Source organism: Echeneis naucrates, chromosome 1, assembly GCF_900963305.1.
Source record: "Echeneis naucrates chromosome 1, fEcheNa1.1, whole genome shotgun sequence".
Lineage (NCBI taxonomy): Eukaryota > Metazoa > Chordata > Actinopteri > Carangiformes > Echeneidae > Echeneis > Echeneis naucrates.
Genome location: NC_042511.1, coordinates 22,159,097 through 22,173,831, shown reverse-complemented (window position 1 = coordinate 22,173,831; position 14,735 = coordinate 22,159,097). Strand labels below are relative to the sequence as shown.

Sequence of the window (14,735 nt, the reverse complement as noted above, 5' to 3'; positions counted from 1 at the left end):
TTCACTCATCAAGTTAAAGCACAGTTCATGAGTGGATACTGTCAGACTGATTGGTCATAGTACAAATAAATAATATATTCTGACCTTCCATAAAAGATTATTCAAAGGTCAGTATTGATAGCTGTTTACCTGACAAGTACCACCTTAATTGTAGATTACAGTGCAATGCATTGACCAAAACATGACATAATCATTCTAAAAACAAGAACAAAAAAACCCCAAAACAAAACACGAAATTCATTGCAAAGTGAGATAATTATTTATACTGAAAAGGCCAATGTTTCACCTGAAGTGTATAAATGTCAAATCAAAGGTGAATTCAACTGACTGCAGAAAAACCAGCAAAACAGATTTGAACATAAAGTGTTTATTAAAAACATAAAAAGAAAAACACAAAGTACATCAAATGTTCGAGTAGAAGTTCAGATCTGTGAGATGATATTACAGATATGACAGCAATGCATTCAGTTGAGTCTTCATTTGCAGTACCTGTCTGCTTTCATTTTGCTTCTTCTACAAGGAAAAAAAGATGACATATTTCATAATTTCATCATTCATAGTATATAACTGGTCTATTATTTATAACCCTGACATATTTACTTTCAGACCAATATATTTTACTGTGATAATCACAAAGTGAAAAATCGGCTTTCTTTTGATTTTTGACGACACCCTTTACTAATTCATGCTGCCTTATTTTATTTTGCCTTATTTACCTTCTTTCTCACGTCTTGTCATTATTATCTGTTATGACATCTTGATGCTACCTGAACCATCCAATAATGTTTCCACAGATGTTGCTGTGATCTCAACACAGTTTCAACAATAGCTGTATAGACTTAATATTACACAAATCTCGGATGATGAAATGACAGTTTATGGCTCTAGAAATAATTTAAGAGAGAATGATTACATAAAATATATATTATATAACTTATTTTCATACCTGTCAAGCAAAGCTTCATGAAACTTCCCATCCATTCTGGCCTTCTTTAACGTGGTGGGATCTTCCTCATTAACCCTGAGCCGTCGATCTTGAAAACTCTGAAACTTCTTCCTGTAATTCACATGGCAACATTAAGGTTATGCAAACATAAATAACTTACAACCACAACTACACAATCTTTATTATACACACAAAATTTAATAACCCCCCCCCCCCTTTTTTTAAACTGACACCTAGGTTCTAAGCAGCTTAATCAAAATAATGAGCACAAGTACAAAGTCGAGTATTTAAATGATGACAGTGGCAGCCAAAGAGCAGTAAACTAGTTGACTAAGCCTGTAAGCTGCCACAAAAAAACATTATTTAAATTATTTAAATATTCTGCTAAGGCTGGTGGCTTTTCAGAGGATAACAGTGGAATCAGCAAATGAAGGTGATAGGAGGAGTTCATCCTCTTCCACAAATATGCTCCCTTACAAAAGAGCAGCTTTATGATCCCAACTCTCTTAACACCAATCTAAATACCCTGCACACCAGTGTCATAAACAATCATGGCAACTTGTCAGAAAGCTTTCATTTTTTTCTTTGCTCTTTCTGTGTTTTATGATTTGCAAGCTGCATCCATCCTGAGAAGACATTTCAGATGCTAAACACTACATCAAGACACGCTCAAGGGCAGCCATTATCAACATGTCAACATGACGAGTCCATTTCCCAAGCATTCATCTGAAACAAATAATAGAGTGGGAACACAAGCCAACGCATGCCAAGCAAAAAAACAGCTGCAGACATACTGCCTGGAACTTAATAGGCCTTGGACGGGCCATATATAAAACACTCAGCAGCAACAGAAGCTAAAACATTGTGTTGCCTGTTTTCTCATCCCACTCTAACAGCACGCTATCTATTGTATTCTTCAGGCAAGGAACAATGAGATGGTAGCTTCAATGTGTGATCTCACATCCAGGGACGTTATTTTGTGAAGGTTTGTGTGCAGGCTGCTTAGAATGTGAGGAAAACAGGAAGGAAATTATAAGGTTTAATTTCCCTTCAATGTAGATTCTGCAAGGTATATGCATGTGTAAAAAATGTTATTTATTTATTGAAATAGTCAGCAGGGTGCTGTTCGTTGCCTGCTTGTACATACCAGTAAAATGTGAAATGGTTGTGAAACACAAGTACATTTACTGAAAAGTTGACATTGTTCAAACAACAGTTTAGAGAATAAAGTGGGAATAGTTCTGAGAACCCAATTTGATTTCCAGGGCCCCTTGCTGCTTTGCTTTTCCTCTTTTGTCCCTTATCCAGTGAAGATATCAAAATGCAAAGAAATAGAAAACCAAAGATAAATGCAGTGCCCCCCCCCCAAAAAAAAAAAAAAATTATAAAAAAAATAAAATAAAAATAAAACTAAAACTAAACATATTTCTACTGGCATTGCTACTGGCCAGGTCAAAGATGGATATTTGCCTTCGTTTCATTTAAATCATTTGCAGGGAAATTATTCATTGACAGCAGAGGGATGAATTTTAAAAAGTTAATTTAATGTTGTGTAAGAAAAATGCATGTTTTTTTTTTTCCTTTCCCATTCCATCTTACAACCCCTCATATGCATGTTTTGTGACCCCTTTGCTCGAGTCCTGACCCTTAGGTCAGGAACCACAACAGTTATAATATATTATTTACCTCAATATGAAGGTTCAGCAGGGATAAGACGTGACTGGTGCACTGCGTTGCACTGTAGCCAACATGGCTATTAAACAAATACATTAGTGGCTAAATTTGCAAGCGCTTGGGTGAAATAACTTTACCTCGAACCAATGATGGATAAATGGCAGAAAATGAATGGATGTATAAATGGATTTTTTAATCTTAAAATTGCTCATTGAATGCAAAAAGCTCCACTAAACAGAGAATAACAGTTAATTTGAAAATTATATGTTGAGACAATCCAACGTAGGTTCCCCTCATTAGTTTCTGATTGGGCTGCTTGTGTAATAAGCTGATAAAGTTATACCCAGCGGAGGTTACTTACACATAATTGACCTCACAGGACTTCACGTTCCCCCTGTCCTCGTCTGCAATGTCATCTTTATGCTTGACCTCTTGTTCTGCACTTGATCTGATCTGTTTATCATTCAGGAAAAAAAAAAAACTGTGAGAAATGATGGATTAAATATCATTACCATGGACTCCCCTGAAGTGAGGTCAAAGACGTGTTTGCCTCCAATCTCAAGGGTCAGGCCCTCACAAAAATAGCATGCTTAAAACAAAAGGATTTAAAAAAAAAAAAAAAAAAAAGGCAACCGCATAGAAGAACACAATTTACACATCACCTTCACCATTTCGCCATCCCCTGCTGTCTTGCTCTTGGCCACAATGTCCCCACTGTCACTGTAGGAGATGAAACAGCTATTTGCTGCCATGAGAGCCATTTTGCCCTGAGGCATAACGAGAGAATGGCAGAAGGTTAGGAGTCTTGAGGTTGTGCCAGGAAGGTTGTTTATGGGTTCAAAAAAGCATCAAGCTGAGCAATGTGCTATAGTGGCAAGGTAAATGCATTCTGCATAATGAATTAATTGTTCACGGCCGTAGCTAAGTGTTATCTCTCACAGGCTGAACTCCGTTCATCAGTGAGGCGTGAAAGGCATGTGACATCAGGGAACATATATTTATTTCAAATGATAATTACTGTTCATGTGGGCATTCATGGAAGGAAAACATTCACTTGAATGTATAGTGGTTGTATCTTTCATTTTGTTATGACATTTTATAGACAGAACAATATTATTGAGAGAATAACAAGCAGATTAACTGATAATCAAATAGGGTAAAAGTGCAGTAACGGCAAAAAAAATATATATATATCTATCAGTTTTACAGATTTTTCAAGCTAAACCCCCAAATATTCCTCTCATTATTATACAATTACAAAAAAGCATTCAATAGTAAATATTGAGATTTTGCTTAAAAAAATAACTAAAACTTTAAAGGACACTGTGACTGCCCTGTATGACTACAGTTCATGTTTGTTTTTTGAAATTAAATCTACATTTTCCCCGATATAAAAGGTATTTTTTACAGCTTGAAGTAAAATAAATAAATAAATAAATAAATAAATGTTTGACATTCATTGACATTCTTCCACCACAATTTTCATTCTGATTCTGTGCACAAGAAAAAAAAGTCTTACAACAAATATGAACAAAATTGTCATGGTTAACATCCCAACCCATCTCTCAAAGAAAGATATTGTTGTCATATTTAAATATGGTCAAGGTTGTTTAAAAGTAAAGAAACAGTAACATTGGAATAATTGTCAACTCACATCCTGGAAGACTGGTTCCCATTGTTCCCTGGAGCTGATGGCATCAGACCGCCCTATTACCAAACCCTCAGAGTTGATACCAAGGTACTTGCCATATCCAGACTTCAAGGCTATTCTGCAGCAGAAAAAATTACAAAACTCGCTATTAAAGGTTTTAAAAGGAGACAACAGAAGAAAGGCCAATCTAAAGTTCATAGCAAAAAAACAAAACAAAAATATAAATCAATGAAATTAGCACCTAAAGGTAGCATAGTAAGAAGAATTTATTGGAAGAGTTGCCCTTTGGAAGTGTAAATTATCTAGACAATATAAACATATTCTTCATATAAAATTCAGAAGTGATGCATTAAATCTGTAGGTGCAAACACAAACACAATTTGTCTTGTTCTTACCTTGTGTCTGAGACCTTGATGGCAGTAAACTGCTCTGGAGGGTCCGGTCCTTCATCATCTGAAACAAAAAACAATGACCACCTTTTAAATATTTGTGATAGCTGGAATTACTATTTGAAATGCAGTGTCATTTTTTCAAATTGCATTTGGGATTGTTTTCTAATTAGTTTTATCTCACATTATCGATTTCAGTGTCATTTCCAGTTGTACAATGTAAAAGAGAGTGAACTGCTCCCCCATGTCTCTCTGGTTTTAAATAAGTGTTGAATAAATTCATGATTAAGATCGTGTCTACCTGTTAATTAGCAGTTAAAATATTCTATGATGAAATATGTTTGATCCCTAACAAAATTCATATTTTTCAGATTTCACAGAAAAAGTTTTTGCCACACAAGAATAATAATATAGTGTTTGATTTATTAATGAGCAGAAATGATGTATTATTATTAAAATCTGCATGATTTCTTTTCACACCAAAGCTGTAAAACCTGTTTCACATTTTACTCATGCATTCTTGTAATTAATAATGCAAACCCTCCAGCTAAGTGATGCTGTGCAGATTTGCTCACTAATGTAGATATTGTGAATATGAGTCAGGGGGAACTGTTGTGTTGCAACTGAATGCTTTATTTTTATTTTGAACCCAAGCTCCTAATGATTTAATAAAAATGTGATTAGGCCACTTGCCGACCATTATGATAAATTCAAGCTTTGTGCAATTTAAACTGTGTCACATCTACTGACATCTGGTCAAGGAAGAGCGGAGGCTGCAAGACATTAATGAGGGGAGCATCTAGGAATCGGTTCCAAAAAAAGGGCTACTTATCTTCGGAATATGTCAGACTGTGACCCTCTGTGTTGTTCCAAAAAACATCAGCATGTTTCCTTCAGCATGTAGGTGAACATGAATGACATTTAAGCTTGCTAAAAAGGCTGCATCATCCACAGTGTGCCATCAGTGCAGAAAATCCAGTAAAGAGGGGGAAAAGCTATAATCTCTTCTTTCATACTGCTAGCTCGCATTTTCTTTCATCTCCTAGAAATGAACTCATATGCATGCGAAGGAAAAGGACCCATTAAGGGACTTGCAATATTTAAATCTCCAAACCATTTTCAGTGGTTCTCACAAAACATGGAGTGAATTGGTTGTCAGTTAATGTCTCTTTCCTTGCAGACTGTTGCAATGAGCATCACTCCTTCAGTTGTGCCTGAAGTCAGAATTGAGTGGCTATTCTGACTTATTCTGACTTAGCTCTGTGCTTCCTCTCTTCCCCAACTCATCCTCTGTTCAGCCTTTTCAGTCTGGTGTCTGGACTTACTCTTTAAATACTTACTGCTTTGTGGACTTTAGGCAAAATCCACTTTCATCCCTGATTGTCAGGAGTCTACAGTACACTTCTCATCAAAATGGAGTTTTAAGTTCTCCAGGTTTCTACGGCTAAGTCATCAAATGAAAAGATGCAGAGATTTCTAATTCCATTAAAGGCAGACAAAAGCAAACACAGTGGAGTTAATTATCATTTTTGTTAATAATTCACACATCAAGTATGACATTTACAGATTGATTTTGTCTGTAACATGTCAAGAAATATCACAAAAACTTGTTTTTCATTAGGAAGATTTTAAAATTAATTCAATCAGATTTTTTTCAAATACTAAAAAATATGATTATGTCACTACAATGCGATTTCATTATTATTTATTGAATTCATTATTCATTTCAATATTATTTTCCAGGCACCAATTGTCATGGGGAAATTCGATTATTCTATCTTCTATCATATTACACCATATTAACTTAAAAAAAAAAAAAAAGCTTGCCATTAATATTAGTTAAGGCTGAAAACCTATTCCAAAGTCCAATAACTGTCCATGGAATTGCAAATAGAGAGCTGGTGAAATACAGCAAAAGTATACCAAAAGACAGCTGTCACCCACGGGCCATCGCACTGAATGTCAAGGAATTATTTGGGAAAAATTGTCAGAATAAAACGGCTACCAGTGGTAGAAATTACATCCGAACACAAACAGATGACTATCAAGTAAGACAAAAAACAAATATGCAAATAGTTCTTTCAGTAGCCGTTTCTAAGTCAGGTATATTCTATTATGTTGACAAAATGTGAATGCACTAAGTTGGCACAAAAGCTGAATTAAAATACAGACACATGAAAAATAAAAAAAGTCACCTCAATGTGTGTACCTACCTTTGTGCGGTGCACCAAGTGTGAAAAGTCCAGTATCCAGAGCATGGATGTACGCATTGTTCTGCATCTCTATGGCAACCGTTCCAGTAATTTCCCCAAAGCTGCTGATGGCCCACCACCCACCTGGGGAGCAGATATTTCCGTTTAAAGATGTATCAACAGATGGCATCAGAGTTGTTGTAAAGCCACAGCAACATTTAGATGCAATCTCCCACTGGAAGTCAATTTCTGAAGCAAACTGAGGCTTACTCAGACGAAACCATGATTATCTCAGTGATTTTATGGTAGCTGGTACTTAAAAAAGCTCAGGGCCAAACATTATAAGCTAAAGTTATACTTCAAAATAGTAGTCAATGCCCTTTAGAAGGTGCTACCGATGTTTCAAATGGATAATAAATAAATAATAAATAATAAATATATAATCACAATTTTGTGGCAATAAAAAACCCTGAACATTTATACCAGTTGATTTTTTTTAATACATAAATGTGACGGTAAAAGATGTGGTTATCAAATGATTCTTTTATTGTATTAGAATGTAAATGTGTATTTTATACATGGCACACGTATTATCTGAGCCAACTGCACTACAACTTGTGGAAATTTCACAGTTCAGTAGTGATGTAATCTATCTTTAGTGGGCATTTTACCATTTCAACATCCAGTAGATTCACATACCAATTACATCAGGTTTGTCTCCATCATCTGCTGCTTTTCTCTTATCTTTATGCTTCTTCTTTTTTCTACCAAGAAATAATATAACAAGCATTCACAGTAAAACTGAGATTTTAACTACAAACATGAAGCTCTGTATATATGAAGTCAATAGCAGAAAATGTGAATGGATGAAAAAGGACAGGAACACTTCAGACTGTGACTGTGATACATTTCAGCTTCAGAAATATACACTTTTAAATTTAGCCAAACAACTCATACTATTTGGAGAACATTATGATCATAAAATGCTATTTCATATGGTCAAATTCCTCTGTGTTAGATACATGAGCTGATGTTTGTGGTGCCGATTTATCTACTTTTCGACTAAAGCCCAAATGTGCACGATGTTTTCTGTTAGCTATTGACAGTTTAGCACAGCTAAGGTGCTAAATGTGCTAACGACCAGGGTGGTGTTACAAAAACCCGAATGAGTTGGTGTGATTCTGAAAAACGTTGACTGTGTTTACACTTATAAGGACACACTGCTAAATGAAAAGTAGACACCATGAGTGTTAACATAGCGATGACTGCAGCGTCGTTTCAGTCGTGGACGGTGTAGCATTAGCTAGCACAAGCTGCAGGGAGCCACCTCATTAGCTGCTAATGACACAACAGGCGCCGACGACAACAGCTGCCAAAGAAAAGCGAAAGCCTCACCCTTTGTTAAGACCTTTCAGAACCAGTTTGGTTGATTTTACATGTGAATATTCGGCCATTTCTCCACCTGACCCAGAAGTTGGAACGACGAGGCGACACCAAACGGCGTCAGGACGGTGGCTGCGGAGGGACATGCACGTTTCTCCACCTCTGAGCCAAACGAACAAGCGCTCATCTGAAGATGTCTCTGTATTTACCTACATAGAGTTTAATATCACTTCAAATGTATTATTTACTACTTATATCACTAATGTATATGGCACAGACATTGGTGATATGAATATGCAAAATCTTCACATAAAAAAGTAATAATAATACAGACTAGCTCTACAATGAAAGTGTTGCAGTTAAACTGTTTAACTTTTAATAAGTGCAGGTAAAAGTACTTGCTCGCTGATAGTCATTCAGAATCAAATGGCCAGAAACTTTTGGTTCATTTTATACCAAAGGAAAGAAAAACCAATAGTAAAGGAATACCAAACATTGAAAAAACATACTTCATAAATGTAAAATGCAACCCCAGCCTGTGCAAAATGCCCATGTAAACATATTTTCTTACAAATGTAGTACCGGTTTATATTGTATATATATATATCAGTGGTTGGGCACATGAATTTGCTTTAAACCATAATCCTTGTCATTGCATATGAATTATTCAACTTATAGTCATGTTACTGCATATCCACCTCAAAATAAATCTTTTGGATGTTGCCTTTCAGAGTTATGGAGTTGCATCTCTGCTGGGTTTAAGACCAGTTGAGAGAAAAACATCTGGTGGAAAGTGTCCAGGTAGACCTTGATCAGACAGTCGCACCTAGCCACAGGTCTTCATGTTGTGTCGCAATCATGCATCTTGGAGTGATTTTTGGCATTCCGTACAAAACAATCAAGTCAAAAACATGAGCATAATCCCTCCTTTCATTCAACATCATCAGATTTAATCATAGCAGATTATAAATCATATGATCATAAATCTCATTCTCTCTCTCACACAAACACCTTTGCTTCAAATGCAAGACTCACTACAATCAGCGAGTCAGGAAGGCAGGAGTGGGGTGACCTCACGTAACTCTTTATGCTAATGCTACCTCACTAAACAGGAATGGCCCAATCAGCAGCCTGCGACAGGAGGTGATAAATCATTTGTGGACACTGTCAAGAAGGAAAATAAATTAGACAGACCGTTGTGTTATCTGCCGACTGCAGTGAAACTCAGCTGGTAAGGACTGAACAAAATGAGTGAAGGCTGCACAAAATTAGATGGACCCACCATAACAACTCCAGCACAAAACATGTCTTAACTGATTAAGGAAAAGAACTCCAGTAATACCATGACGAGATAAAAGTTTGAGTCCAACTGCTGAGGATCAGTCTTGTCAGAAAAGTCCTGGAAGCTTTGAAGTTAACCAGCAGAATGTACAGAATCATGAATCATGACTCAACATTTTCCCCTAAACTGCATGTGTACTCTTGTCATTTGCCAAATTCAGCAATGTTTTGACAGCAATCCCTGCTGTTGGCGGGATCAAACAGTCATAACGTGCTGAGCGGTTAAGCCCCTGACTTCTTAAAAAGGGCTGAAGGAAGACAATGTCAGGCAAAATGCTAGCACACAGTACATGAGACATCAGGCCCTTGGTTTTAAAGTATAGCATGCAGGACACAGGTCTACCGCCACAGAAACCCACGTCAGGCAATATGACTTTCAAATTTAAAATGCCCCACAGGGAGCTTTGTAACTCATGGCATAGCTAACGGTTCATTAATTGTTTACACATAACCTGTAAATCAGTTTTTAAATGTTTTGAATTTTTCGTACCACTAGCCATCCTGCGTTATTCTAAATTATGTAACTGCATCCTTACATAGGAGACTTTGTAAATTTGTAAATGGCACAAAAGATTCTATTCCCCTCATTTGATTCACATTACTTATCTGTAGAAGACATATATATATATCAACGGTGTCAACAACTTCTCCAAGAGATTGGGGTCAAACAGACTGTTGATAGGACACACAATATGAATTTTAGACCGTCCTCAAAAATGATTAGAGATGGATTAGAAGCAGCTAAAAATATAATTCACACCTTCACAAGTGTATTGCTAACTATTAGTGGACGTAAGCTTGTTAATGGCATAAGAAATTCCAGGAAACAATTTATGAACTGTCAATAAAGGTCATAAAAATCCTGACACCAACAAAATTACCCTGTTTGTATTTAGTAAAGGGCAGACGATCTTATTGTTTGGGTCTCGATGGTCCAATAAATGGCATCCTGAAACAATTTCCAAGAAAAATAACAGCTCATAAAAATATTTTATGGGAAATTAAAAACAGCCATTACTTGCACTTATTGTCAGAGATTTGTCACCTGACAGAAATATCATTAATTCACAGTCCTGATCTCAAACTCAATGGAGCAACTGAAAATCCTCACACCACGTTGCATGATACAAGTTACAGTGCGACACCCCTCACAGAGTAAATGGTACATCTGTCATCTGGTGAAGGATGAGTTAATTCAGGAACACTCCTCTGTCCTTTGTGTCTTTCATGTCCTTTTTAAAGTGCCTTTTGTCTAACACGTCTGCCTGCTCCATTAGCTGCCTTTTAACTGTGAAAAACACATTTATCATCCTTTATATACTGTACAAAACCCACAGCAGTGCTGACAAGGAATTAACTCTGTCTTGTTGAGGTGAAGTCCACTGCTTGTATGTTTTTGGCCTCAAATCAGGACAAAGAATTAATAAATAAAAAACCCCAGAAGTTTTATCTTTTATTTGTTTTTAATTTCTGTCTGCCTGTTGGTTAAGCCACACACACCTTGGTTCAGAATCAATTAACTTGACAAATATTGAACAGATTGGCATGAAACATTCATGACATTCATGGTCAGATGCATCGTAAGTAATATGATGGAATTATGCCTTTTCATTTTAGCATCACCATGAAGTTTGCATGATAGTTTTTGACAGAGAATTTTGAATGATTACTTATGTGATGAAGCCAATATCAATATTTTAGAGAACAGAAACTGATAAATATTCAGCCGTTGATATCACATAAGCACATCACATATGAGCACATTTGTGGAGGATCTTTTTGCTTTCTTTTGTCAGTAACAGTGACCAAGACACGTACTGAATTACATTTTACATTGTGCAGTCAAATAATTTTTCAATTAACAACTGCTGACATGCTGACAGGTTAAACTAATTTGTCGGCACAAATATTTTGTACCAGACATCAATATCCTGGCATGGTCTTTTCTTAGTGTGTTAACCCCCAAACATCTACAGCTTTTTCAGGGCATGGCTGTGGGTACAAATAATTTTACATATCCAACCCTAATATATGCAATAATAGGATTTTGGTGTCAGTTTTGGTTCTGGTTCTGGTAATAACATTCACTCAGCTAAGAGCAGGTCACACATTGAAGTCACCTACAGCCAGCATGGCCCTGCGGGCCTTAGGTGCTGGTCTATTTTTAGAGGGGGCTTGGTATGTTACTCTGAGCCTAAATTAGCTCAGCTCCATAACAATATGCTGATGATTTCAACATCCTCTCATGCCTACTTTAATTACCACTCTCATAGACTTAGTTATGCCTGTGGCTGCTTTCTATTTTTGCTCTCCCCTAAAAAACTTTTAGTTATGAAGTCACTTCTGTCACTGCACTCTTCACCTCACCCTTGCCCGACCCCTCCCCCCATCCCCTGACCCCCTCCTGTCCTATATCTGTCACATACAATTCTCCTCTGGGGATTTAGGTGATGGAAGGTTAACTTGCTGACAGTGTGGAGCAGGTGTTTTTGTAAGTGCCAGCGTGCTGTTACATTGCACTATGGCCGCACTCTCGCTTTGTCAATGTCACCGCTCCTTTGCTATGTGTTTCCTCGGCTTTCGTGGTGTATGTTTGTAAAGGCTGCTGGAGTTTATGATGTTGTCGACATCTGAGAGCTGAAGATGGATCAAGTAGTTGCATGCCCTGAGGCTTCCCAGTTAAAAATGGTGGAATGATGTAATTTCCTGAGAGTGACACTGGGGAGGAGACCGAGATATTGGACAGGCGGAGAATTTAAATGTATAGCCTGTTCAAACCACTTGTTTCTCTATGATGTGCACTTATTTTCAATTTACAATTCATAACATACTCCAACAACATTTGAAGTAAATTACAATACATAAAGCTCAATTTAAGAGTTTGATGAATGGCATTTATTAAATCTTATAATACTATGACTGTTTTGCCAATGAATTCAGGGTCCTCCTGACTAAAATGGCTTTGTCAAACAGTAATCACATGATGAAATATTGTATCTGAGCTTTTGATTGAGCACAGAGTAAAAAGGAATTCTCTTTGCAAAAGATCGTGTGTAAATGCATATTTACTCTCATATTATTACACAATGGATGCGAAAACATTTATTCACTAAAGACACACAATTAAAAAGATTGGATGAATAGAATGCCTGCCTTAATACCTTTCATGGTGGACTGGACCACAGTATTACTTGACTTCATGGAGCTCTGGGTCTGGAAATTGACTACAGTCTCCAGTCATTTAGAAGTCTTATGGCAATTTGGCTGCAGGTTATGGAAGAGAGGAGTTCACAGAATGGATAAACACCTGTGACATTTCCTTTTAGTACTATGTTCAAGGTAACAGTCTCCACTCTACCCTTTTCTCTCCTATTACTGGATTTTTGATGCTTCCTTTTAGTACTAAATCTCACCATATTGGATGTTGATGAACATTATATGTCAAACATAACGTGGTTGGTTTTTTGAATACAATTTTGTAAAAAATGTTGACTTCCACATCGGGTTGAGTCACAGTTGACAGGTATCTCGCAGAAAAATGTGATGTGAATTTTCCGCTTTGCTCAATAACAAGTTAAGCAGTCTGCGATCAGAAACTGCTAAAATGGGAAACATGTACCAGAGCATGTTCTATTTGCAGATGAAGTTGTACAAAAACATAAACCATCGGGCCATCAATAACCTCTTTCAAACATATGTTACTCATCAGCGTTATGGAGGAATTAAAAACTGTTAAACTTTTACGGCCCGCTGCCCTTGAAGACCATGTTCAGTGCCAGGTTTTATAAAAAGTATACTGGCTTGTGTCTATTTATAAACTCTCTGGAACTAGTCATTTTGTGAACCACTGAAACGGAACTTTTTTTCCTCTAAAAAGTCTCTCTCTTAGATTGCAGGATTGTTGCAAGTATGTATTTTTCCAGGTTTAAAATTATGACCCCCGCCCCCATCTCTGTCTCTCATGTCCCATAGACAATGACTGTGGTATTTGCTCTGAGTGGTTAGTGTCTTTGGCTCAGCTCTGTTGGACTACAGGCTTTTTCTTGCCTCACAACATCCAAAATCCCTGCTTCACCCCTTCTGTCACTCCCCCGCATTCTCCTGTCTTCTCTCTCTGTGCACACCATCTAAACAGCCTTTTCAACACCATCTTCACAGACCTTCACATTGCCTTCCATCAGTTGTGAATGTTAAAAGAGACTAATTTATTATCCAGCCCGGGTCCCTCTGCAGCAGGGCCGAGGAAGGCAGCTCAGGCTGCATCAATGAGTCATCTGCGTCACAAAGTCCTGTACATCTTCACAAGGTGGCAGTATTCACACACGGCTCCATGCACCGAGCACAAACGACTCGAACGCCCAGCATGATACACTCCCCACTGATCACAATTGGCCATCGTGAATTTTAGGAAGCATCCCATAATGAATCAGGATTAGATTTTTTTTGAGTCATGCATATATGTATGATTCTGATGAATAGAGAAGACATTCAGTAAGATTTTATTTTGCCATGAGATTCTGCTTCATTCTAAAGTCAACAAGAACTGAGTCTAATCTGAAGAAAAAAAAAGTTTCAATCTTATTTAATCTTATTCAGTATAAAGGAGACTATACTAGAGAATTTCTTTATAAACTTATTCCAAAGAATCACTTGCTGTTATTTCAAGTTGTGACTTTGACAGCATAACACATGAGAGTGAATTTAGCTGTGTGGCGACAAATAAACAGACTTATTTGCACTCTCCACAGGTGGTACAATCCCACCTCCTAATTATTCCAGTATCCTTATTAAACTAATCTCACCTTTCTCCAGTTTGAATTAAATTTGGCTGAAGGTTTAGTAGCACTTGAGCATAACATACAGTTGCCTATTCATTTGAATGAGAATGTGTGTCCAAACTTTTGGCCTGTACTGTAAATGTTCACATCAGAGGTTTTGCCACCCTCATCTAACCTCTCACGGTCTGCTCACTGCTCATTTGCAACTGCTCATTGCGCCTGTGTAGCATCAAGTCAAAAAGCCTCTCTGAATGTGAAGGGAGTGGCTGAATAATTCACAATCTTGTGTATTTTTAACTCATCCTTACATTTATAATGCAGGAAAATTTGAATCCTATCACACTGAAATGCTGTTAATTTTTTAGCATTTGTCTGTCGGAT

General features: G+C 37.0%; 1 protein-coding gene across 1 annotated transcript; it reads right to left on the bottom strand.

Annotated features, from left to right (window-relative positions):
* Nucleotides 1-54: 54 nt before the first annotated feature.
* On the bottom strand, nt 55-8,357 carry frg1 (FSHD region gene 1). Its single transcript, XM_029501829.1, has 9 exons — nt 8,248-8,357; nt 7,552-7,616; nt 6,874-6,996; nt 4,667-4,724; nt 4,275-4,389; nt 3,283-3,387; nt 2,982-3,073; nt 947-1,057; nt 55-513 (listed from the first exon to the last, which is right to left on the bottom strand). The coding sequence occupies exons 1-9, from the start codon at nt 8,304-8,306 to the stop codon at nt 477-479; spliced, it is 765 nt and encodes a 254-aa protein (XP_029357689.1). The 5' UTR covers nt 8,307-8,357; the 3' UTR covers nt 55-476.
* Nucleotides 8,358-14,735: the final 6,378 nt, after the last annotated feature.